Source organism: Anser cygnoides, chromosome 4, assembly GCF_040182565.1.
Source record: "Anser cygnoides isolate HZ-2024a breed goose chromosome 4, Taihu_goose_T2T_genome, whole genome shotgun sequence".
Lineage (NCBI taxonomy): Eukaryota > Metazoa > Chordata > Aves > Anseriformes > Anatidae > Anser > Anser cygnoides.
In genome coordinates, this window is record NC_089876.1 from 45,417,749 (window position 1) to 45,443,996 (window position 26,248).

General features: G+C 40.9%; 1 protein-coding gene across 3 annotated transcripts in view; it reads left to right on the plus strand.

Moving 5' to 3' along the window:
- Positions 1–2,412: 2,412 nt before the first annotated feature.
- The window catches only part of ARHGAP10 (Rho GTPase activating protein 10), a 150,171-nt gene continuing 126,335 nt past the window's right edge, over positions 2,413–26,248 (plus strand). For 2 of the 3 annotated variants that reach the window (XR_010831131.1, XM_066996052.1), the window contains exon 1: positions 2,413–2,737. Coding sequence is in view for 2 of the 3 variants with exons in the window: in XM_066996052.1 (XP_066852153.1) it covers positions 2,584–2,737 (154 nt within the window). In the remaining variant the exon portion in view is untranslated. Of the gene's footprint in view, positions 2,738–10,270; positions 10,678–26,248 lie in introns of those variants that run through there. The other variant, XM_013175097.3, reaches the window with a different exon arrangement.

Below are 26,248 nucleotides of genomic sequence, written 5' to 3' on the forward strand. Positions count from 1 at the left end.
TATAAACAGACCTAGCCCTTCAATTTTGAAAGTAAAGCAATGAACTTTAAATTAGTTACAGATGGGGAAAAAGCTTCTCTGAATTTAGCTTAATTATGCTTTCCAACTACAGGAGGATAGCATGGGGAGAAAGACAATCATTAACATCTGTGGGACATAGTGGGAACATGAGGGCATAGTACAGGTGATTATCACCTGTGGACAGTGAGGTGTAACAGGAGTTGGACTGTCCTGAATACTGTGATGGGCCAGGAACTTGGTAGCTCAATCATTTTCTAAACCTGTTCAGCTGTGTTTTTAGACCAGAGAAAGTACCAGATGCATAGCATAAATATCTTATAGTGCTTATTTTTAAATATAAATCAAGTACTATGTGCTAATTTGACACAATTTACATTGATATTTCACACTGTTACATTTGTGGGAGATTACTAAAAACTGTCAAAGTCAAATCCTTGCAGTTTGGATGAGTCAGTTCAGTTCAAAGGCTGGAGAGGTTTTTTTAATTCCATACTCACTTTGTACATCTTGATGGAATACTTCAGAGAAAAAAAAATGGCCACAGAATATAATGTTTGCGTACAGCTGCATACTAAGATAATTCATTGTGTAGAGTTTGTGTTACAAAGGAATGCCTGAAAAGAATGCCCATCTTACCAGCTACGTATGTGATTGCTGTAATAACATTCAGATTAGTTGACAGTAGATTAAATAATGTTGGTCTGCATCATGGGTAGTCAGACATTAGTCCACTTCTATTTGCAAACCTGATGTATGAGAGGAGTATGCAGCCTAGTAGTACCTTGCATATGCATTAAGCTACTAATATAATGCAAGGTGGGAGTTAGAATGAAACAGTGTAAACTGTAGCCCAGGATAGGGCTTTCCTCCTGAGGTAAAAGTGCTTAGGAGACAAAACTACAATACCTTGGAAGGATGTAGTTGCTGCTGCTGTTTTCGTCAGTGTTTTCAACAACTCAACACAGCTGCATGTTTCAAATGGTGGAAGCTGATATCAATGCTCTGTAATAAACCATCAATAAAGCTGCAAGTTAAAATTACTAATCCCTAACTCATCTCTCCATAGCATACAGATTGGAGACAGAACCAGCCACAGGAGAACAAATAACAGTGTCTTTCATGAAAATCAGCATTTTGAAGTGATCATTCAAGAGCATAAGAAAGATAAGGAAGAACAAAACAAACACCTTGATAGTATATGCCTATTGTATAAAATAACTTGAAGAGGGTGTTTCATAAAACTACACTTGCAATGATTATCAAGGGCAAATAGCCACAGCAAAGATAAATAATAGCACAAGGACAGAACGTTGCCAGAACTTCATGTAGTCAAGCTGTGTTAGTCTTTTAAATGAAGCTACAAGAAGGCTGTAGAATTTGATGACCTTGATTAGAGAATGGCAGAAGAAGGGAGAATGTTCTAAACTGCTGATATAAAAACACTTCTAGCCTTAATTAGCAAAAAAAGTTCAGCTCCTTTAATTGCTCATTAAATATGCAGTTTTTGCCCATTTAATTTAATGGTTTATTATTTCTCCTCACGTCTTCTCCCTTTCTCTTTTTTAATCATAATTCTGTCATTTTGGGCTCAGACAGTGTTTTGAATTGGTGGGTCAGGTTTTAGAAAACACATTTAATCTTTTTCTGTAGGTGCTAGGAATCCAGTGTGTTGTCTTGATAACAACACTGGATCAACAGTGCAGAATTTCAACAGAATGGTGGATTTGCTTCCTTGCTTTATGTAAACATAATGTTTTTAAAATTTGAATTCAAGTAACTTCATGCGATGTACGCAACCCGATTACTTTACAACGTTTCAGTGGAATAATAGGAGAACTGCAGTAAGTATAAACAAGCGTGACAAATATTCTAAATTTCATCCTGAAGACAAGCACAGGACAAAGTAAACAAACTATTCATGGAAACCATATTTGCTCTTGAAATGCTGCTCCAATAATGTAAACAGAGATAAGAACTGTTTGTTATTTTTTAAGGTGGATTTTAATTTTCTTTTAAACATAGTTCTGTGTAGCATAGTGACTTCTCAGTTAAATAAGTTTAGAAAATAGACATAGCAGGCAAGGTGATGTAGCGGTCGGGACACTTTCTTGCAAGGTTGGGTGTTCAGGGTCTTCCCTCGGCACCACCTTCCAGCCTGTGGTCCTTTCAGACAATGAAACAGTTCCACATTCAGGTGTGGAGTGATCTCCTTAGGGTCTCGCTACAGGATTTGTTCTCCCTGCCAGCGGCGCCCCTCTAGCTGAGAGGGCCCCCCTGCAGGTCGGGCAGGGTCGCACCCTCACAGGGTGCCGCGGCAGCCGGCCGCCCTGTGGGCCGGGCCGGCCGGGAGCGGGCCGCCTCCTCTCCCCTCCTCTCGCTTCCCTCAGCGCCGCCCCTGGCAGCGGGGAGGCCGTCTCGTCGCTGCCCGCGCCCAGCCCTGCGCGGGGGGAGCCGCCGGAGCCGCCCGCTCTTTGTGGCCGCGGCTCCCGCCTCAGCGCCGCGGGGCTCGCAGCCGCCGGAGCGGGGTGCGAGGAGCGCTGAGGCCGGCCCGGCCCCGCAGCCATGGGGCTGCAGCCGCTGGAGTTCAGCGACTGCTACCTGGACAGCCCCTGGTTCAGGGAGCGGGTGCGAGCCCACGAGGCCGAGCTGGAGAAGACCAATAAGTTTATCAAGGAGTTGCTCAAGGATGGCAAAAACCTGATCGCCGCCACCAAAAGTGAGTGGGGAGGGCTGGGCTGGGCCGGGGGTCGCGCCGGGTCGCCGCTGTCGCCCTGAGCCGGCTCCTGCCCGCACGCAGCCGCTGTCCTGGCCCCGCCGCGTTTCAGCGCTAAACAGCGGCTTGCTGCTGGTGCCTCGGGTTTAAGGCGGCGAGCGGGGTCTGCCTGGCTTCTTCTGCCCACCTGCCGCCTCCTGCGGGCCCCCTCCCTGCCGTTTTGGGGCCGGAGCTCCGCGCCCTGGGCATGGGATAAGGGGTCGGCAGCAGCGCCGGCTGCTAAAGCTCTTGTAACGCCGGTGGCAGCTGCACGGTGCCTCGGCCGGGGCCTGGCTTAGGTCTTCGGCGGTGTACGGCCCGAAGTGAGCCAAGAGGGGAGATCTGGGGGAAAAGACTGTGTTCAGCTTCACCGGTGCGTTACCGAGCTGAGCGGCGGTGCATTGCATAGCTTAAAGAAAGCTACGCGTAACACGTGCATGCGTTTGTTATCCGTGGAGAAGCTCCTGAAAGTACACCTTTGTTAAAATTTTAAGTGTGTTCAGGAATCACAAGAGTTACACTTCTGCGGTGACAGCACTAGTTATCGGCTCTGTGTATTTGGCCTTTCAAAATTTGATGGCAATTCTTAATTTTGTACTTGTTGAAAATATATATATTGTGTGTATGTATAGTAGCTATGCTGTGGTATGATGAGAATCTTTTTTTTTTTTTAAGTGCCCACACTAATAAACATTGTAGTATTGTTGTAATGTAATTTAACTCAAGATCTAGTAGTATAGTCTCCTAAATATCTATTAGGATAATTGATCATACCAACTGTACAAATGAATCACTAATGCAGCACTCTGCCACCGTTCTCAAAAGTATTCTGCATCTTTGATATCATGGAAAATTTCTGAAGGCAGAGAACCACAGCTTTCAAGATACTTCATTTAAAGTAGGTTGAGAGGGATTTGGCCAGTGGTGTGGGCTGTGTAGCTGCCTGGGTAGGATGAGAGTCTTAAAAACCGAGGTAACCTATTTGGTGCAAATAAAGAAGTATTCTTGCCTGCTTGTGTCAGTTTGATGTGCCTGGGTTAAAAAAAAAAAAAAAAAAAAAGGTAGAAAATACCTTATCAAGTTTCACTTGTTTGTAACTCTTATTTGTTGGCCAGTTAATGTTCAGTTCTTGCAAATCAGGTGTTCCTTGAGGATGTTCTGTAATCTGTGATTTGAGGTGTCAGTAGAAATTATCTTAACATGGAATACAAAGTACAAAAATGTTTCTAAATTTGAGCAAGAAAGATAGATAGAAATCATTCTACATTGCTTATATTCCTCGGGTATTTAGACAATCTTCTGGTAAGTGTCCCAAACTCTGTTTCACATGTACAGTTACATACACAGAACTTAAAAGCCTGGAGACGGGGAAAGCCCTAATTTCTGTGAGCCTCCTGACCCCAGAAAAATCCTCTGCTGATAATGTTGGTTTGGTGTGCAGTGAGTGGTGGACGTAGCTGTGTGTGGTAAGCCTCCTAATGTGTTTCAGTTTTCCGCAGTTGTCTCTCCCCTCTAGAGAGCCCTGTTTGACAGGTTTGAAATTGGGTCGTCTTCTGCTGCTGCCGGTGAAACAGTGCCACTGTTCAACAGATGTTAAAAGCCAAACCGAACCAGAGGAAATGCAAGGAGGAGTTACAACTTGTTAGAACCCTGGTGGTTAGCATGTTGGTCCTCCTTGTGCTTGCAGAAGAAAGCACTGGCATCTAAATAAGTTGAGGAACCAGATTCTTTCACTGTCAGGAAACCAAATGGGATTCATATTTGTTCTGAAAACTGGGCTCAAGAAGTGGTCTAGACTCAGCTATTCATCTCTGTCAAAACCACATTTTCTGCATGAAGTCTGGCTTGCCACAACCTAGAGAATATGATAATTAAACAGGGCATTTTAAGAGCTTAAATGACTCCATTTTAGCCAACAGTTGAGGATGATTTTTTTTTTAAAGCTGTTTTAGTAGCTGAAGTAGTAGTAGTAGCTAAAGTGTTTATTTCTAGAACCGGGTAAATTACAAGAAGTTTCATCTGTTATAATTGATAGGTGAGCATAGTGAACTTTCTGATATGTAGAAGGCCTAATATTCTTAAATTTGTGGGAAATGAACTGACTGTATAGGGAGCGCCTGCATTTCCCTATCTGAGCTGTTTTCAGAATTGTGCTTTCCTTATTTCCCTTGTAAAGCAGCATCTTACCAGAAATATTGTGAGGATTCTTGAGGTGTGAATAACTTATGCGACTTAATGCATCATGCTTCCTGTTTGACAGAAAATATTGCAAGTGGCTTTGATGCTCCATCCCGTTTGTATCCTCTGTTGTATGGGAGTGTATTTTCCACCTAAAACTCAGAAGAATTAAATTTCGTTAGTACCAGACTGTGCTGCTTTTAGAGGAAAAGGAAAATCTTTTGTGTTCTTAATTTGGTGAGCTTCCACCCCTCAGTTATGAGGTATACTTCAAGTGTATCTTTGCAGTTTTAAGTCTCGCTTGTTTCAAGAATCTGATAGAAAGATAAACAAGACTGACTCAAAGCTGTCTCGTTTCCTGTGTCATGGTTTGAATCACTGAGTTGTCTACTTCAAACTAAATATTGGAAGAATGAATAAACAATAGGTGTCTCTTTATTTTCTTATGGCAGTTAAATATGTTTAAAAGGGGTACAGGAAGAGTTTTTTTCCACTGATCAGTAAATTCAAGTGGTATGCACATACGCCTTTCAAAATAAAAATGCAATATATCTCAGGGGATTCTAGTTCAGTCAAACAAGTGAAGATCAAAATAGTTTAAAAATAACTTCTGGATAGAGCTAGTAATTCTTCTGTTGAGAGAAATTAAATTTAAAGGTTCCTTGATCAAAGAATCCTTATTCTGAAATAAAATTGGAATTTGAGAGGTTTAGTTCAGAGCTCTTAAAACCTGAGATGCAAGTTATTGGAAGGTGCAGAATATACTGGATAAATACTACATACTTGCTTCCTAATTCCTCCCCCTTCAGTGGCCCAAGTCTTGGTCTCTTGACAAGAATGTAAGATTTGAAGATTTTTTTTTTTCTGAAGCTGAGACTTTTTCTGTAAATGTGCATCAGGAGCTCCCACTTCTTATATGACAGGATTCCACCCTCAGGGTGGAGTAGGAAGAATCTGCACAAGGGGTTTTGTGAAGGATACTTGTGTGTGCCCACAGCTGTTTCCAGTGTGTGCACGCATAGCCTCACACTTCTGGGATTTAGGCTTGTATCAGAGGAGAACTGAGTTTGGGTTCAGCTGTGGCAATTTTGTAACAGACTGTTGAAGAAGAAAGAGAGAGGCTGGGAAAACAGAAAAGTTGAGTTCCCAGGAGACTTTCAAGGGATGTTCTCTATGCTATGCCCATCCAAGGGGAAGTCCAGACAAAATCTGGTAGGGAAGGGTGCCCCACATGAGCGCTCTCATCCTCAGCTGAAATGCATCGTCCAGCCCTTCATTAAGTCTGCACCATCTACAGCTGCTGCCACAATGGCACTGCAGTATTCAAATGCTCCTATCACTTGTGCTAGCACCCAGGTCAGCCACTTTACTTTGCTTGTATACTGAGAAACTTGCTATCCATCAGCCGGATTGCCCACTTTTCACTGGGGTAGGTTTGTCTCTCATTAGTGTTGCTGTGCAGCTGTTTTGATTGAGAGCCAGATAGCTTCTGCTATATCTTGAGGTTTTGGTTTTGTGAGTGAAGTTTTGTGATGTCTCAGCCATTGTATTTGGTGTGTCAGAGGAGGAAAACACATCCTTGCTAGTCTGGTGCTACTCTCTGCAGGCAGCTCTGTGTGCTCAGATTTCTAGTGACTCTTTTTATTGTTGTTTTTGTTTTATGCTTGTTAAAGAAACATTATTCCTTGCACTTTTCCAGATAGAATGTGAAACAAGAACCAGATTTCTTTTGTCTTTAGGAAGAGTTTGTTGGAATATGAAGAGTTACTGGTAATTGTCACTGAAGAATGCTGGCATGCTCCAGGGAGTATTTCTGCATTCATGAGAAAAAACAGCAAATTCTGTTTCCACTGAGATATTCTTAGTTATTACTAACTGGTCTTTTACAAGCTCACCATCAAGAAGATAAGCAGAGTGGAAATCTTGTTGACAATGGGAATAAAGCCATTCCCAGTCCCATCCTTGACCTACCAGAATAGGCTGAGTCTTTATTTTAGCAGAGTTGACTGATGAGCAATACCTAATCCAAATCCAGGACCTCATTTGTTGTCTGTGTTGGCCAAACGCCTGTTTTTTTTTTTCTTTTTTTCTGGGCACGTTCTCTTAGTGTATGGTGTTGGTTGACCTCTCAGATGCTGTGCTAGGTGGGGTTTTGGTCTGACCAAAGATGGATGTCATCATATAACAGTAGTGGCTGTTGTAATCCGTGTAATAACAGAGTGTAGAAGCTATTCAGATCACCTGAACTACAGTGCTTTTTTTCGTAAGCACTAAATGTCCATTTTTTTTAAAGCTTTCCTTAGCATAATCTGCATTTATGAACCCACTTAGCTGACTGTATTATTTGTGCCAGCTCTGAAAGTCTTAGGAATTTTCTGCAACAATAATGTTGTTCTTTCGGCACTTAAATGCATGTCAAAGAAGTAAGGTAAAACAGTTAATAGGGAACTCATTAATTACTTCTGTTGCAGAAATGGGCATTCACTAAAGACTTCGAAAGAATCTGAAGACAGAGTAAAACCTGATGTCATTCCTAGTTAACAAGGGGGAAGAGTGGGGAATACTGCAAGGGGGCCTTAGCTGAACTTGTGTGCAAACTTTCCTAAATCACCAGTATTAGCTAGGCTTCCATCTTTGCCTCATTTTCCTTGAATTCAGTGGGAGCTATGAATTAGTATATCTTCACATTTAGCGTTTTAGAGAGCTGTTTTAGTTTTCAATTGCAAAAATGACCTTTATTTCTGTTATAAGGCACGTTGTAGATGTGATAACAGTAAGCAAATAAGTGCTCTTATATGAACAGTCTGAGATATAAGTTTGAAAAACACTCTGTTAGGGCAGAGTTAGATAATTTCTGCTAGAGTAGTGTTAGGCTACTGAGAAGTATATACTTTTTTTTTTTTTTTTTTTACTATTCAAACAAACAAAGACCTTCCTATTGGAATTCAGAATTCAGCTCAATAGTGGAAGCATTGGAAGACTAAGGCAAATAGATGCTTTGGGGCCCATCTGATGCAGCTTTCCCTTCAGAAAGAACTGCTTATAATAATAGAATGTTGTTTTTCCCTTCCCTCCAAGGTGATTGCCACTGTTAGGCCTAATTAGCTAAGACACTACCTTTTTTTCCTGCTTGTAGATAAATCTGTTTCTGTACTGGGATCAGGGAAGTACTTTCTTTTAAGAAAATACTCTGTAGAACATTGCATTTAGCTCCACCCGAAGTAAAGCATTCATTACTGTGTCAGTAGCTATAAAAAGTGTCAAGCTCATTCTGTGGAGGATGCCAGTTTGTCATCTTGAATCATGTCTTTTCAGCTTGGATTACTAACTAGCTCCATTACCTTCTTTGTCCTGCAGATGTTCCACTGTTTTTTTCCTGTATTCAAAGTAGAGCATTGTGCTGGTGAACTAGAACGTGTGATTTCTTAAAATACATGAATTTACATGAGTTTTATCAGCGATAAGAGAAGCAACAGGTTCTTGACTGAAGCAGTTGTCTTTTGAAAATTTTGTGGAAATGTGAGTTTTAGTTTAGATAAACTCTGTAGGTAGTTATTGAAGGAGACTGTTTAGTGTCTTTTCAGGGAAAAAAAAGAGCAGTCTGTAATTTTTAGAAAAGTCATTTCGGAGTTCATGTTCCAATTCTTTTCCTGTTTTATTTTTTTTCCTTTTTAACGACAAGCCTCTTGGAAACGTATTAAATAGTATGGAATTTGAATCCATTATCTTGAGTTGGCTGGATTTGTTCTAGTCTGCAAAGTGACAACACCTGCTTGCAATTAAATAAAGAAAAATAGATCGGCTGTTAAGGCTGCACGCTTGCTAAGGCTGCAGGTGTATTCCATTCCTGAAACGATCATATACTTGTCAGCTTTGTAATGCAAATACGCTGTAAATTTTGATAAGCAGAAGTTAACGGTGCTGAAAATACTTCTCAAGTCAGTCTAAAATCAACTTTGTAGTCCTTAGTGAGGCAGACCTTCTCATCTGCGATATGTACTGATTTCTTATAAGGAGGCAGGGAGGGGAGCTGACCTCTTCCAGACAGCTTTATTTGTGCCACCTGCAGCAGTGGGAGTAGTGTACAGGCCAGGTGCTGTGCCCTGGCTTCCAAGAGGAGCGCTTGGAAACATGTTTTGCAACGGCATGAAAGAGTTGCATCCCGGTACTTCTCTCCTCCTACCTACCCAGATGTTTTTTAACATCGCATATTTATATATGGAGTTCACTGTGACCTTGGTGCTTTATTTTACACCACCAGCTTCGATCACTACTGCAGCATTTTACTCACTAGCTTAAAAAATAGAGGCTTGGCTGTCTGAGGGAGGTAGTCAACAGCATGTGGACCTTGGCAATACCCTTTATGTTTTGATAGGGAGGGTTGTTGCTTCTCAGGGGAGTGTTTATGACTTGCTGATGTTTGCTGGGATTCCCCTTTGGGTCTAAGGTTTAAAGAGGCTCTAATGCCACTTTTCTGAGCTTCCCGACGAAACTTGCTGTTATTCTTATGACAGTTGTTATAGAGATGCTGTGACACACTGGTGTTCTGATCATCTTTTAAAAGTCTTTGTTTTGGAGATGGGGAATTAAGGTACTCTGAGCAGTTGAATGCTTTTCTGGAATACCTAGTGAGCATAAAAATATATGATCAGATAAACTTGGGCAAATTATTAGCAGAATAGTTGAAGCAATGACTGTTCAGACACTTAAACATCTGTCAGCTTTAGTAGGTGCCCAAAATCTATCTTATTGCTGAGCTAAATCCATCGTCTTTGGCAAAAAGAACCATGGTAGGCACAGGAGCTGCATCCCAGCTGCTCCTGTGGAGGCTGTGCTCTGGGACAGGACTCTGATGGAAGAGGCAGGGCCTGCAGTTTAAAATGCCCCACGCTGCGTGCCTGGGATGCAGATGTGCACCTGGTATCCAGAGTGCACACACAAGTACCTCACTGGGAAAGGGGATGTTGGAACTGGGATGGATACCTTATGGGAGAGCTGTGGTTAGGTTTATGCTATTCTCAAATTCTTATTCTGAACAGGTGTTCTGGGCAATTTCTGGCAGGCAAACTGAATGTTATGTAGTTGTTTTTCCATACCTACTTGCACCTGTGGGCTGATGCTTCTTGTACGGATGTCTTCTACTCCTTCTGTTCTGTTTTTGTTTCCTCTCCTGGCTGTTCTTTTCCCTCCCATGTGTTTGCTCATCTTTCAAGATAAAAATTGAGAGAAGATACGCAGGTGCTCAGGAGCAATGTGGCAGTAACAGGCCAAGGCTGATTAAGTTGCTGAATCTGGGGATGTCCTCTGTGGGAAAGAAGCAGTAGTAGGGAAGAGTGATCTGCAGAGATGGAAAATCATAGTCTTATTAAACTGATGTTGGTTTCACTACTGTCCACACCTTTGAATAAATGTCGTGTTGCTGCTTGTTTTTGCCTCTTTAGCTTAGAGGAGGGGCAGGTGGGAGTTATCAGGTAGGTCAAGAGAGAAGAATTTGACCCTCCCAGCAGATCCGGTTATTAGTTTACCTTAATTCTTTGTAGCTTTTGTATATCCACTTGCTGCTTGGGACTCTGTGTCCTTGAAGAGGAAAAAATGTCTTGTTTAATTTGGCAAGGAGAACTGAGCAACCAGGACAAAACTGAGCAAGACTGTATTAGATCTGAGCCTTGGAGGAAGCTGTAGAATGTGCAGTGTCCAGGAGTACATCCTCAGTAAGTCTGTTGCTGGTAAGTGCTTTTTAGCATTGAAATTTGCACCTGTCCCCATTAAGCTGATGAATTGAGGGCTTAGAAGTGGTGAATGTATGAAGAGATTGAAGCTTGTAATGTTTCAACTTAAAAAAAACAAAACACCACCACCAACAAGAAAATACTGGACTGTAATATATCAAATCTCAAAAGGTGGATTCTCTTCCCAAGCAGAGGGAGAACACCTTACTTTTGTTTGTTGTAATGTGTGATTTTTGCCAGTCATTAGAAAAAGTTGCATGCTTTAAAAAAGATTTTTTTTCCAACTTACATATATTCAAGTGTTATTAATATTTTCAAAGTTGATAAGGAAACTAGTAACGGATTTAAATGAAAATGATTGCTTAGAAAATTTTGTTTTGTTTTTTTTTAAAGCTCCAGCTTGCAAAACAGGTGAAGGGAGCTTGTTGCCAGGTCACTGAGGACTCAAAGAAAAACTTTTTGAAATATAATTTTGGCAGTAGGTCATTGTTCTTAGAAATCTGTCATGTGACTGAGTTTGTAGCTTACGTGGATTAACAAACCAAACACTGTAGTTTCAGCCTTTGAAACACATTGGTGCTTTGAGAACAAAACTATAATTTGCATTGTGAACGCTGTTTTCCTGTTAAAATATCAGGTTGTGTGCTGTCTCTGTAGAAAAGGCCTGCTCTAACTGACAAGATGAATAACTGTTTTTCTAAAGCTTTGTCAGTTCAACTCATTTCTTGTCTGCAAGCCTTTCAGGAGCAAAGCTGACTATTTTCCAGTCTGCTTTTAAACGTTCCTGTTGTGTGGCAATATTACTGTACTGTTATTGTGTCTCACTTCTTTTTTTAATCCTACCTTTATACTTTTAGTAGTTTTAAATTTCTGTTGTGCCTCTTGACTGGCCGTTGAAGTGTTCCAGCAAATCCATCACTTCTGGTGAAAGACATAAAGCTACCTAGATGTATTGCATCCTTTGTAGCTTCTTTTACTTCTAATAACAGAAGTAAAAGAATCAGGTGCTAAAAAGAACCTGCAAACACTCTCCTGTCCCATGGCCACAACCTATTACAAAACATGTCTGTGTGTTTGCCAACACCTTTCGTACTCTTCCTGTGAGGTTCTGCAGGGCTGCACCTGAGGGGGAAGGCAGTGCTTCTTAAGGGGCAGCATGAAAATGTATTTTGGGCACCTGTTTCCTTCCTCTTACAGAAGTCTTTAGCTATGTTTTATAGAGGTATGGGGCAAAGCTCCAGAAATCAGCTGAAGTTTTAATGTGGTTGCTTAAATGAACTAAGGAAATGCCTGGGTGACATCTTCGCATCTCATGTGTGGGAATGTTGTCCTCTGTTTAGGTGAACTTTGAGGGTAAAACTGACGGAGATGTGAACCTAGATATGCCAGGATACCATGATTTCAGGTGAGCTGAAATGCTTTGTCTGGCTTGGAAAGGCTCATCCATCCATTGCAAAGCCCAGGCACTTGAGGGCTGGTGGCTGTATTTCTGGGCAGTGCTCACGGAGTGTATCCTGCTCTGAGCGTATTCCTCGCTACTGGAAATGCCCTCACGGAGGGATAAGGTATAGTGACGAGCAGCTTGGAAGATCCCTGAGAAGGTTGTGTCCATATCTGGTCTAGTAATCACGATAGTTGACCTAGTGGAAAATAGGTTTTAGCATGTGTATTTAAGAAGCAGAACGCCTCTAAACCGCTCTTCTAGATGCAAATGTTAGTTTGAAAATGTAGCTTTGAGACTCAACAGAAATGCTTCTTTGTGTTAATTTATCTCGAAATTTTATTTCTGTTCCTGCCTCCATTAACTGCTTTCATATCTCAGTAATTGGAATGTGTCATTGGTATGAATTTATCTTTATTTACAGCAAATACTTCATATTTTGGTGTAACAAGATCTGTATTGTATATAGTGCTCTTTCTTTATCTCATTTATCTTATGTTTTTTTGTTTATTATCTCATTTATCTTTTTTTCTCTTCGTAGTGCAGACCAGGTAGTAGGCAGGAAACAAGTGAGTTGAATGAATGAAATAGTAGCGTGTTTTCATCCTGTCACACCATGCTGCTTCTTCTAACACCCAACAGTGTTGAGGCTTTTCATATACTTGAGTAATTTTTTGGTATGGACAAAAGAGCAATCCGTATCTAGACTTTGGGATCAATTTAGGCAAACTCTCCATCTTTTTTTCTTTCTGTCCATTGCTATTTAAGCTATTGCCTCAAATCTGGGCATGTTTATCTGTAAAATAGTTCACAAATTTTGAAATGCCATAGGGCGGTGTTGCATATCAGCCTGTTTTGCATTTTATGTAAGACTGCACCCACTGCTTTTTTTCTGTAGGCATTTGCATTGAGTGGTAGTTACAAACTTTTTTTCATCCTCTACAAGTAAATTAGCTTAAAATAGTTTCTGATAGGAGAATGTGCGGTATTCTCCTACAGTAATGTTTTAGACATCTCAGTATGGAGGGTATGGCACTATTTACTCAGAAGACAGCTGTTCTGTCCTTGCAGTGCAGATTGTTGAAGTGGGAATTTAAGTCAGCGGTTTGACAGCTCTAAGGTTTATAACATATAGTCAGTCACTTTTTTATAGGAAGTATCCATTTGTGAAGAAGAACTTGGACACGGCAATCTTGTTGCTGTGCTCTCTGGACAAAATGAAATGCTGTTCAGATTCGAAGTGTTACTGCAAAACTTGCTTCCATGAGAAAATACTTTGCTCATACTTCTTTTGTACATTGAAGTGTATACCAGGAAGATGGCTCTGATATCTTCTTGAAAATTATGTTGGCACTATTACTACCAATGCATTTTAGAATAAAATTAGAAAATACGAGGTCAGTTAAGAAAAGTAGCAGTTTTGGTTTGAGTGGAGCAAGTAACAGGACTGCACTGGTAACTGATCCCTTAGCTGCTTCTTTTCTCCCCCAACTTCTGTCTGTTACAGAGAAAATTTCTCCTAATGGAGCTTCTTACAGATTTGTAAGAAACATGTAACAATCAAACAAAGCCCCTTCTGACACACAGTGAAACAAATAAAACCCTCTGATGCTCCAAAAGCATTAAACATAACCCAAACATTACTGTCAAGATTTAATTTCAGTCCTTATATAAATAAAACTTTCTTTATATGCTTTCTTGGTTCTGTTCTTATTTTAACAGCTATAACTTGTGTTTAGGATGTCGAAGGCTCACAAAAGGGATCAGATGTTTTTGATGTCTCAGATTTGAAAGTAAATCTTTTTGAGGAGAGTTATGTTTACACTTGTTTTGAGTAAGGATGCCGTTCTTCATCATCAGCTTTTTTTCTGCCGCCCTCTCCTGCAGTTTCTGTTTCAAATATGGAAAATTGCAGTATTTTAATAGTGGTCAGGAGCTGATCTCACATTTCACGAGAATGTTATTGAATGGCCGTATTGGAACATTGCTTCCTGGACACTATTATTAGTGTAGTAGCTGAGAGAGATGTGAGCAGCTGCCGAGTTTCAGTCGGAGTGCCTGGATGGGTGGCTCGGGGTGGCATTCCCCGAGTGACGAGCAGAGGCACTGGGGGAAGCCGGGAAGCAATGTTGCTCAGAAAATATCTCGTAGTTGCTCTGCAGCTTGTGATTCTCCCTTTTTCTCTCTTCCTTCTGTGAGGTCTTAGTTGGGTCACTTCTTAGATCTTGTCGTAGCCTGCCAGAGTTTGCTGCCTCTCTCACCTCGTTTGATGTCTAGCTGCCTGTTCTGATGAAAATTTGTAGAGCAAGTATATGTGAATGTTCAAATAATAGGGAAGAGAAGGATAGGTTCAATAGTGTGTTTTTTCACACAGGTTAGCATGGAGGCATGCTCGTGGTTCCTAAGAGTTTGTGTTAGAGCTGCTAGAACAGAGTAAAGGCTGAACCAATTTCTCTCTGAAGCCCTTGCTAAGCTTTGGAAGAGGTGCTTGTGGTTTTGTTTGTTTTTTAATATTTTTTCCTTTGCATCTCCCATTGCTTTTCTACTCTGTAATTTACTCTCATAGAGAGCAGGAACAGAATGAATGTGGTCTGCTAATGGCATACAGGGGAGAGGGGTGCCAGTTAGCAAGTTAATGATGAAACCTATAGGAATGTTGTTCTTAGGCTTTTCTTCTTTTCCCAGAGTAAACTGCCTTCTCTCCTAGTTGCATCCCTCCCTCACAAAACATCCAGGGTTGCCAGTGTCAGTTAAGTTTTTACCCACAGGAGAATAATTAGGGGGGAAAAAACAGGGCTTTTGGAGCTCTAAACGATACCAGATGGAATACATTGATGTCAATAAGCAGTAATGTCAGAGGACTGCCCATCAGTCCTGTACTTAGGAGGAGTGTGGTGGGTTTTCTCGCTCGTCTTTCTGAAGTTACTTGCTTAGTCACAGTTGCTTCCCCTCCAGAGAGGGACCCATTATAATGCTCTCTAGTGCAGTTTTCTTCAGCCTTCGTAAGTTGAAGGATCGTGTAACCTTTTTCAGAGAAAGAAAAATCCATACTGTTTCGGAGAACGTTGCCATGTTGCTCTGATAGCTCCCATTTATTGACTGCTATTGAGTGAATTTCAATGTTTTGTTTCCCTCCCAAGTTCTTTGCTTAAACCTGTTGGTTTTGTGTTCTGTCAGTCACTTCACAAACTGTCTTTTGATGTTCTCTGGACTACTGTTCCTTTCTCCATCAAAGCCCACAGGGATGCTTTCGTGGTACTTGCAGTATAGGAAGTTGAAAATTCCTTGTTGTCAATAAAGGGTTCATTTTTTGTTTGTTTCCTTAACTTATGTCATTTGTCTGTGTTTTAATGTTTTTCAGTCTTTTAGATTCCAGTAGGATATAAAGTTATTGCAAGTGGATAGTTAATATGATGGGGAGAATTGAGAGTTGTTGCTTTTATGTATGCGCATACTGTTAGTGATTAAGGTTCTTCCCTTCTATATGAATTCCTGATTTGTCCTGTAATCGTGCGTTGACCAGCTTGGTCTGATCGGGGGTTCTTGACAGCAAGAATGTTCTTAGGGTAGCCACTAGAAAAAAACAGCAGACAGCTGTGTGCAGGAAATGTCAGCAGGAACATTGAAGGCAAGCTTGCTTGCTTAAGATCAGCCCAGTCCCAACCCATTTTAAACTCTTAGTAATGATTTCCAGTGTTCTGTTGGTAGCATTGTTTCTTCTGTCATGTAAAGCATGTGCAATTTAAAATGAGTGCGAGAGTAGTTTTCAATAAACAAACAAAACTCTTCACCTATGTAGGACTTTGAAGTGCGTAAAGCGTTTTAGATGCTGGTCTTTCAGCATCCTGCCAAGTAGGTTGGGCTGCTCGGTCTGTTTACAGACGAGTGAGGTGAGAGACCAACTGATTAGATAAGGCTGCACACCAAGTCTATTGGAGTTGGTAATTAGGAGGCCCTGACGTTTACCCTTCTAAGCAGTGCATTAGAATAGCCTGTTTAGTAAGGCAGATTGCAGGCATTGTGGTTGTACTGTGAATCGTGTGGCAATTTCAGAGCACCATTCAGTTTGCTAAGTGGTGATCAGAACTGTTTTGCACTTGGAGATTTGAGGAAGGCATGCTGAATTTTACGTCTTTGGTTTTTGTATGCAGTCGTGTTAAATGTTCCTTCAAGGTAATGATCACATCTGCCTGATTCTTTGTACTTTCTGGAATAGCAAGAAATGGCAATAGCAAACCTGAGATCGTACTTCCCTTGGTGGCTCTGTCAGAGTCAGCAACGTGTGTGCTTGTGCTGGCTTGAAATCGATCCTCAAATCCACCCGTCGATTCCAGAACTAACTCTAGACAGGCGTTAATTTACAGACGCTTTAGGAGACTTAGTACGTTGACTTTGGCTTATCCAAACCTCGTCTTGTGCTTGGCAGTCCTTTCTGTCCAAAGCCTTAGGTGTCCTGCCCTGCACACGCGCTGGCCGAGGTCCCCTGGGTTAGGCCTGCCTCCTGTTCCTCCTTGCTTCAGTCCCTGACAGAGGCAGGCAGGCATAGCCAGCTGTACGCTTCTAAGTTCAGTGCCAGTTTTGGCTCTTTCCTCTTTTTCCTGCCTCAGTGATCCCACCAACTCAGGCTCTGTCCTAGCAGATAGTACTGAGATGAGTCCTAAATTTAGCCCTGCGTTGTTCCTTCTGGACCCGTCCTTAATCCTAATTTGGTGACTGCAACCTCTGGCAGATAGAAGCCAAGAAAGGAAATATTCCCTGCCGACGCTAACGTCTCTCAACATTTGGCAAACCTTCGCTAAAGCCAGCGAGTACTTCTGCTGGCTGCTACCCAGGCCTAAAAGTAATTGACTGATTTTTTTGGATTTGTCTCTTTCTGTGTCTTGACAGTGGTAACTAATAACAAAAATTATCTGGAAACCCTGTGAGTGAATCCTAATTTGTCTTGCCTTAACATGAAACAGGTGGCTCCCACTGAACTGAAATCTAAGTCTTAGTCCCTGTCATTTTACATGGCTTAATTATGGACAAGTGTCTTAAATTACAGTAGACTGAATCTTAGTAAACCAAGAGTGAAGATTATGAATTGTATGTAAAGCCCATATGGTTTATGCTTATGCCAATGGGAAAGATGATGACAAAATGAGAATCAGAAGCGGCTTGGGGGATTTCATGGCCAACAGTCAGCAAGCCAGCTGTATTGTAAGCTCCCAATAGGCATGTTGCTTTCAGTTTTTAAGTAAATTGATATTAGTAATATCAACTTCTCCTTATAAAGAATTTTTTAAATCTGTATTACTAATAAGGAGAAGAAGATGGTTCTGCTCTGAGCTGACCTCAGACCAGGAACTGTTTATGCGGAGATTCCCATTTGCAGATGCCTGCTTTGGAATTTGGCCTCTGAAATGAGATAGATAGCTAGGGAATGTGTTTTTTTTAGTTAGTATGTTCTCTATTGACCTTATCTAAGAAATAAAACACCTGAATGCTTTTTCTTTCCTTTTCTGTATCCATACAGCCAATGGTGTGTGGATAATTTCTAATCTGTCTTGATTGCACTTTGTTTAAAGTTTTAAATACCGAAGAACTAGATAATGATTTTATGTATCTTTCACTGAGAGAAATTCAGTTCTAGGGAGCAAACTCTGATTACGATCTGGTAAACAATCAGGGAATCAACATCTATTTTCTGTTGTCCGTTCTGTATAATCTATGCAACTCTAAACATTGTTCAGAGCCTTGCTATCTGTGTTCCAAGTTCCCAGGCTGGCCTTTGGTGTGTTTTTACCCGTTTTGGTATAGGTTGCTGTGATATAGAAGTAAGAGAGATCAGCGTGCAACACTCAGGTTTCCATAAGTTAATGACTAATGATCATTAGGACAAGTTGTGCTTAAAGGCTTAAATATGCCTCCGAAGAAATAAAGATGAATAAAGAAACACAGGTGAGATATACTGAGGGTCTACATTTACCTAGACACATTTGTATTTTGAGCCTAGCACGTGCTGGGTACAAAACTGTGGGAGGAGAAGGTAGAAAACCACTGCTGGCACTTCCAGAGGAAAAGCTAAGAATGCTTTGCAGCACCATGTGTGGGGTTAGATTCATTTCTCACTGCCAGTGCAAACTCCCCTGTCCCCACTGGATAACCTTCTGTAAGGGCCAGAATCTGCCCATGGTTGAAGGTTTCAGTTCGAGGTGGCAGACACTGGATCTCCCTTCTCCTCCTCTGCCTTCTTTCATCCTCTTCCCTTGCCTTCCAGGACTTCGGTCCGTCATTTAGCGACATATAGTTAGCATTTTGGGTGTGAGGGCAGTTGATGTGCTTAGATGACTTTCGTGCTGTATACATTTGAGTTTTAGTATTTCTGTGCTACTGGTATGTCAGCTGTTATTAGCACAGCCCTCCCAAATTGGTTGTGCTGTTAAACCACGTCACCGATGATCCCAGAGCTGTGCTTCTCAGTGTTTGTTCTGTGTCCTAGGAGAATGTTTGCTTTGCCTGCCTGCTCTGCGTCTTCCAGATGTAGCTGTCATTTCCACTTAAACAATTAGCTTTATAATCTCTCCTTCCTGTGCACTGAAGCAAAGGAGTTGAAATATAAATTATAGCAGTACTTTTACTTGAAGGTCTTCTGGAAAAATGGATATTGTGCTTTCCTGTCTTCCTTATATGAAGCTGCAGTATGTATTTACTGTACAGGACTCTTTCTTGGTCAGACATGTTTACGTGCTTCCCTTTGAATCATTTTTCCTGTACTCTTAAGTTAGACACTAATGCTTGAAACACTGCCTAAATGCTTTGGATGGGTATTTTGGCCTGAAAAGTGTGGTAAGATGAGTAATGTTGATGTTGTGTTTCTACAAGCTCCCACTGGTACTTGTATATGTGCTTATATATTGTATCTTCGTATCTGTGTGCTGCTCATCAGTGACAAGAAATAGAGGGAGGAAAAATTTACTAATCAGAAAAACTTCTAATTTCATCCACACACCCTTGATACGCTTCCTTTGCTAGGCAGGGTTATTAATTGAGTTGCAGGAATTGAAGTCAAGGGCAGCACAGCCTGAAGCACTCTTTGTCAAGTCAAAGTAGAAACCTTCACTATCGGTACAAGCAGAAACGGTGTCATTTCTGATGCTGTAGCTGTTGTCATTGACAAAGAGGATCTCATACATGTGCAAGAAATACAGCCTGTCGTGTTTACAACCACATCTTGCACTGGATTCCTGACAGTTCTCTTAGTGACCTGCTAGCCAGTGATTATGTGGAGTAATTTATGGAGGGAAAGCTGTCAGCAAAACTACAACTCTCAACGGAGCTGGGTGAGATTTGTTACATACCGTGTCCTCCACATTTTTTGGATAATGTGAAAGACCCTGTCAAGTAGTCTCTGGTAATTAGTTCTGACATGGCTAATACCTGAAATATGTGCAGGACAGTCATGTGGCCAAATCATGGACTGTCAGCAGCGAATGTGTTTGTGTTGAGTTGGCTGTATTGTTTTAGGGAAAGGGGAATAATGAACAGCTAGAAAATTTGTGTAGATACTTGGACCGTTCTGTGCTGAAATAAGAGATTGTAGTTTTTCTATGCCAAATGCCTGTTTATATATTTAACTGTAGTATAAGAATGTTCCTCATGTGAAAATGAGAGATCATGGTATTTGACAGTGTCTGTGCATCTACCAAGCAGGCTGCTTTTGAGTATCTGAGGGTCACAGAAAGTGCCTATATCCTTGGTCCTTACTGGTGCTGGGGAAGCGCAGGCACAGCAAGATTGACCTGTTTCTTCATTTTACCAGTGACCTTCAGTGTTGTCCCCTGCCCCCCCCCCCCCTTTTTTTTTTTAATAGATTATAACGTTAGATTAAGTAACACTTTGCAGTATTTTAGGTGCTGCTGTTGCTTTCTTTAATGTCAAGGAAAGCAGTTTAGGAAGAGAAAGTAACTGAAGTGTAAGTGCAGAAATATTCATGTATTTGACAGCTCAAGCTGCAGACATCACGACCTAAATAATTTCCTGTCCCAGGAGTTTAGTTGTAACCTGAGATTTTTACTGGCATTGTTTTTTTTGCAGAAGAAATGTAAAATGTGTGTAAATGTTGGCTTTTAAGTTTAAGAAAAAGCACAAAGAATTACTTTCTGTTCCCTGATTACCTCCATGTGTCACACACCAAAAAAAAAAATCCTGATTTATAGTGGGAAACAAAAACATACTTGCTAATAAATGAAAGAGCTGCTTTAAAGCAACTCAAGTGGTAATTATTAATGTTTTAAACGAATGACAAAGAGATGTTGGGAAGATAAGCATATGATGCAATTTGGAGAAAATAGTCTTTTTCCTCTCCTTTTAAAAGATCTTTGCATGGTATGTTTGTTGGTTTCTAGCTTTAAGATTTCCTTTATTTTAATTTCCCACTAACAGAGGAAAAGTCTTTGTGCATTGTTTCAAGAAAAAGGACAAATGAATATAGCCAAAAATAGTTGTGGTTGCTTCCAGGCTAGCCATTTGCTCAACTGACTATATTACTTTTTCCTCCACTTTATAATTTGGTTGGCTGTGGCTTCTTTTCTTTTCCAGCTCAAAACAAAAAGTTTACAATTCAAGGAAAGAGGGGATAAGGAACCATCTTCGGCATTTTTCTGAATTACACAGTCCTGTAGGTAGCGGGAATCACACAGGCTGAGCAAAACAACTTTGCTTGCTAATGTTTTGCTTGGAGCTACGGAGGGGATTATGAAATCACTGCAGTCAAATAGAACTTCAAATATGGAAAACACGAATAAGAAAAAAATGTGTTGAGCTTGTGATTTGTGTTACATGCAGCTTCATTTTTTGTCATTTGTATTTCAAGGTTTCTCAGACTCTTTCAAACTTTGGACATAGAGAAATTGAATGTCTGTGACTGCACCCTCTTTGAAAGCACAAAGAATGCCCAAACGAAAGCTAGATTTGCAGCTGTCTAAAGCAACTTCCAACTGTTAACCTGGCACTCTCACACACGATTCTTTATTGTACAAATCTGGCTGCTAGATTGCTGTGGTGCAGCGCTGTGAGGTTCCTTCGGTCCAGCTGATAGTAGGTTAGTTGAGCTTCGCTGGAAAAAGTGTTAATTCTGATTTATTGAGTCATCAGCCCCATCACTGTTTCAAATAAATAGAAGATAAATTGGAACAAATGTTTGCATCTTATTCCATTTGTTCCGTTTGGCTGTGTCGTGGCATATTATTTAAGCTGCATCACAGTAATTGATGCTGTGATTATTTTCCCTGGTGTACTGCTAGCTCTTCTGGTTTTTCCTTTTGTCTTTTTTTGTTTCCCTCTAATTTCTTTGGTAGTTTGACTCTTTCCCTTTTTTTTTTTTGTCCAAGTATAAAACTAATTTCTGAGTAAAGGCAGTTTCTCATTAGTATGTAAGTACTAGGTACAGATATGAAGAAGTGATCCTTGTGAAACCTAGTGGTAAAAAATTGTTAGAACGTTATTTCTAGAAGCATCAAGCCCATTTTTTCCTGAAGGTTGCTTGCCAAATATCCTGGAAAGTGCGATGATGCCATCTGGTTTTGCCAGTTAATATCTAATCTGTGCGTGATGAAGAGGGTGAGCAGAATGGATAGGGAAGCATGTTGCCTGATGTCTAGTGATATTTCCCTCCCCCCAGTTAGTTGAATCATATCAGTACTGTAAAAGGCAATAACCAGCTTTTGTAGAAGTTCCATATGTAGTTTGCTGTCAAAGTGGATATAGTGTACCAGTGACACAGGATGGCATACAAGAATAGAAACTTTGATGACAGCTTCTTTTTCTACTTAAAGGCTAATTCTTAGAAAACTCTAGAGGAACTTAAAAGTGCAGCTCTGAGCAAGTTAAAGTGTTTCCAGCTTTCATGAGTCTGAAATTACTAAAATAGTTCCCTTTTCATGCTAGCTTTTAGAAGTTCTTCATAAATACTGACTTGTTCATCTTGCATATTTGCACAATGTTGATGTTACTTGATGGGCCTGCCTTCACAGCATGATGAAGAATTTGGCAGCTGGAGGATTAAACATCTGGTTAGTTTCTTGTGATCTAGGTCAGATAAATCTGGTGATCTGGATAATAAATAATTCCCCAAACTGTTTCTAGTTACCATGCAGTAGACCTTAACTATAAACTGCAACATTGCTCATTTTTAACAATATGTAGAAGCGATGGTCGAGTTTTGTCATTATCCCCGTTTCTTCTGTTGAACTATTGAAAAGAACATTCTAAGAAAAATCTGGAAGGAAAAATGTCAGTGTGAAAGATGGCTAGGAAACAAAATGAAATTATACACTAAGACACTCGCATTAATATAAGATTATATTATGTTTGGCTCATCTGACATTTAAAATGAGTGAAAAGATGAGTAGTGATGAGGGTACTAATTCTTTTATATATAGTTGAAATTGCTGCTGCTTTAACCTTGCTGTTCTGAGTCATTGTGGTTAAGATTTATAGTGGCTATCCATTTCTTATAATGGAACATCTGATTAAGTACTTGTTATAGCTCTCCCTCCAGGTTACATTCAGGATTATGTCAGTGCCTGTAGACTGATTTGCCTGAAATAATAGATCCCTCAATCTTGGAAGTGCTATTTTTTAAATATAGATTATTTTAACAGATTTAGTTGTGTTTTTGTGTCTTTTTCTTGAAGAATAACTCATGGCCTACTTAAAACATAAGCAACCTAAGTTCTACCACTTGTTTTAAGAAACGAGTGTGTAAGAATGTGCATATAGTCTAGTGAAACAGCTGTACACTGCTTCATTATCAATTTATCTGTAACAAAAGAGGTGAGAGTGAGAACTGGCTAATGGAATTGCTGAGTGTGCTGTTCAGTAATAATTCTACCCTGCTAGTACCTTAGGGGCTGAGATACCTTCCCCTGTAATGGCTGGCGGTCAGGGACACAGCTTGTGACTTTGTCGAAGTCTGTACCTGGGCTGGAATGTAAAACAGTTTCCAGTCCTGTTCTGCACGAGTCCAGCTTTCCTAATTCAACATATTCAATTTAATTCACTTCTACTTTTAAACACAATTTATGCCAAGGTACTCAAAAAACTGGTAGAAATACAGTTGATCTCATTTTTCTTAAAATTTCTCGGATCATTGCCTTAGCATGAAATTATTGCTCCCTGCTCCTTCAAAGTTCCTGCATAGCCACAACGGCTTTAGGCATGGGATGCTCAGGCTGTGAGAGGCAGCTGGAAGCCGGACAGGCAGCTTGCAGCAGGTGGATGCCGACAGACCCTTGCCACATACAGTGTTCAGATACATTTTTCCCAAGTCTAGAAGGTATGGCCCAGCCCTGTAGTGGGACTGTCCCACCAGGGAAGCTCAGCTACACGGTGTGTGCACAGGACACTGACACGCGTGGCTTTTTGCCAGCTTCTGAGCCACTGTAAATGACGCCATCGGCATCCCTCCTCTCTGTACGTCTTGCTGTGGCTTCAAGACTTATCTTTAATCAACAGCTGGTTAAACTTGCTTTGTATTTGAATCCAGTTTTTCTTGCAGTACTGCTGCATGGCTTGCTTTCGTGGCTTTTAAAAGAATGCACGCGATGGATTGCTTCCTCTTCGGGCGCTGAGTTTCTTCAACCATCTTTTTCCCATGACTGCAGAATTTGCATGAGCCCAGCGATGGCTGTTCACATACTGGGCCTGTGTTTAGCTGTGGAATTACACTTGTGCATGGGGGAAGTAGTGGAAACAAAGGTAGTGCTGCACATTGCTCAGTCATTTCTGGTGTTTCAGTTGAAAGTACTGTTTTGTTTAATTTACCAACTCACTATTTCTTCTGTGCAGACTTCCTTGGAAAATAAATGTTGTTGGTGTCATACGTCAACATGCTTTGTCACACTCAAAATAATGTCTAAGTTCTGTCAGTGTTTTTAAAAGATCTATTTTCTTCTTGAAATCTATTTGCACTTATTTCTGAATGTTACTGGTGGGGATGGAAGTATTGGATAGAAGACTTTAAAGATGCTCTCTGAAATACTGTATCTAGGCACTAACCAAAAAGCAGCTTTTCTGCATTTATTCCAGCTGTGTATCCTTTGAGCTGTGAACTCTGTTTCAAACAACTTTTTTTTTTTTTTTTTTGGTAAAGTGTGCTATCTTGTTTTCTTTGATCTGCCTTTGCAAATACTTGGTGAACCTGGTCAGGGAGGTTTTCTTCCGATGTATATGCAGGCCTTCCCATGGCTTAGGTACTTTACAGTTACGTGTGCAGGGGTTATCATCATGAGTTTGCACTTTGCTCTGGCTTTTTAATGTGTTAAATGCTCCAGGAACAAGAAGACAGCAGTTAATGAAAGCATAGGTCATCAGTGTTTTAGTTTTGAAGTGGAAACTGACAGTGCTGGAGGAGTTCATGTTACTTCCTAAAGTAGCAGCAAGATAACTGGCTGGACTTGTGTGTGCTGTTCCTCAGAGCTGCTGCACTGCTTTCACCTGAATGAATGAGTGAGGAAGTGTTGTGGGGGGAGCTGCTTGGTTTTGCGTGTTTTGTGGTACAAGTACTCTTACTGCAGTGACAAGGTGACTGCCATCCCACCAGTGCAGCACTGGCATGCAGTTTCTCTCAGACTGCCATACAAGAGTAATTCTCACGTTTGGACCACAGTTTGGTGGTATATTCCAGTGTCATGAAAATATAAACGTTGAAAAAAAAACACGTTTCAGCTCTTATTTGGACTGTGTGTTTGACTAAAACGTAATGGTCTGATGCTAACACAAATCATAACTCATCCTGATACTCTAGAGTGTGTAACAAAACAGATTTGTTTTTAGCTATCTGTCTTAGTAATTATTTGTGCTATATAGCTGCAAATATTCTCTTTGGAATTAATTTGGAGAAAAACACCTTAGTTTTCTCAATCGCTTGCTTCTGGAGAACTGGATTCATAATGTTGGTTTGGAGAGTGTTATCAATCCACAAAGCTCCTTGGTACCTGTTCTCAGGCACTCGTATTTTCTCATCTTGCACTCGGTCAACACAAGTAAGAGCAAAGGTAAAGAGGAGTCAGCAGGTCTGTGTAGAACCTGGTTGTTGCATTTCTCTTAGTTGGCAATTCTGCTCTTGAAGTAACATTGCGAAACACTTGTGTCACAAGATGAGCTAAGTGGCAGTTACAGGTCTGTGTGTCCTTTTTTTTTTTTTTCCTGCGGAGTTTGTACCACAAGCAACTGCTCAACATTTGTTTTGGCTGATGTCTGCCCTCAAACTTTCTCACGGACCTTGGTCTTTTGGATAGGAGGGTGGAGGTGTTTGTAGCTCTGTGGAGCCTCAGTGAACTGCATCTAACAGGTCTTGCGGGTTACTGGAGGTCCAGTGGGCTGTAGTTGGAGAATCACAAGCCTGGGGTTTGCAAACAGCTCTAAAACTGTATCTGCAGGGTGAATCCTGACTGAAGGCACCAATTCAAAAGTAAAGCAGCCTTAGTTGCTGAAGCTAATCATCATTAAGGGCTTAATGTTCTTTTCGCACCGTCTGTCTCTGATCGTGCCTGAGATTTTCATGCAAGCGTGGCATTTATCTGTGCAGGGCAGTGAGAAATTACACTACCATGATGTTGCAATTATTATTATCATTATTATTTTTTTTAAAGCAAGTAACCCCAAATAACTGTGATATTAATAAGAGCTAGTACAAAACTTCTATAGCTCTAGTAGAGGCCTGGCCTGTGCTGCTGAGCTGCACTGAGCTGCTTCCTCTGCCCCTCATTGCCCTCCCCAGTCTGCTCTCCTGTCCAAATAGAAGAGATTCTCTTCTGCCTGCCTACAAGTCTTTCCCAGCAAAGCATGTAAGAAAAGCAGAGGTCCTGTGAGTCTTTGTACTGTCTTGTACTGGATGTATTCAGAACAATGTGGAACAGGTTGGAACAGCTTAAAGCTTACACCGGTGCTTTTCATTGTGTTGTTCGTAGATTTGTCTGGTTTTTTTTTTTTGCATCTCATTCTTGTAAGTCATACCAAAGTGCTGGCTTAAATGGGCAAAGTAGAAGATGGCAGTCTGTGAGTTTGACTAAAGAATGCAAAGCCTAATGCTGCTTAAGAATTCAACTTTTTTTTTTGAATATCACAGCTGGTGTGTTAAAGTGA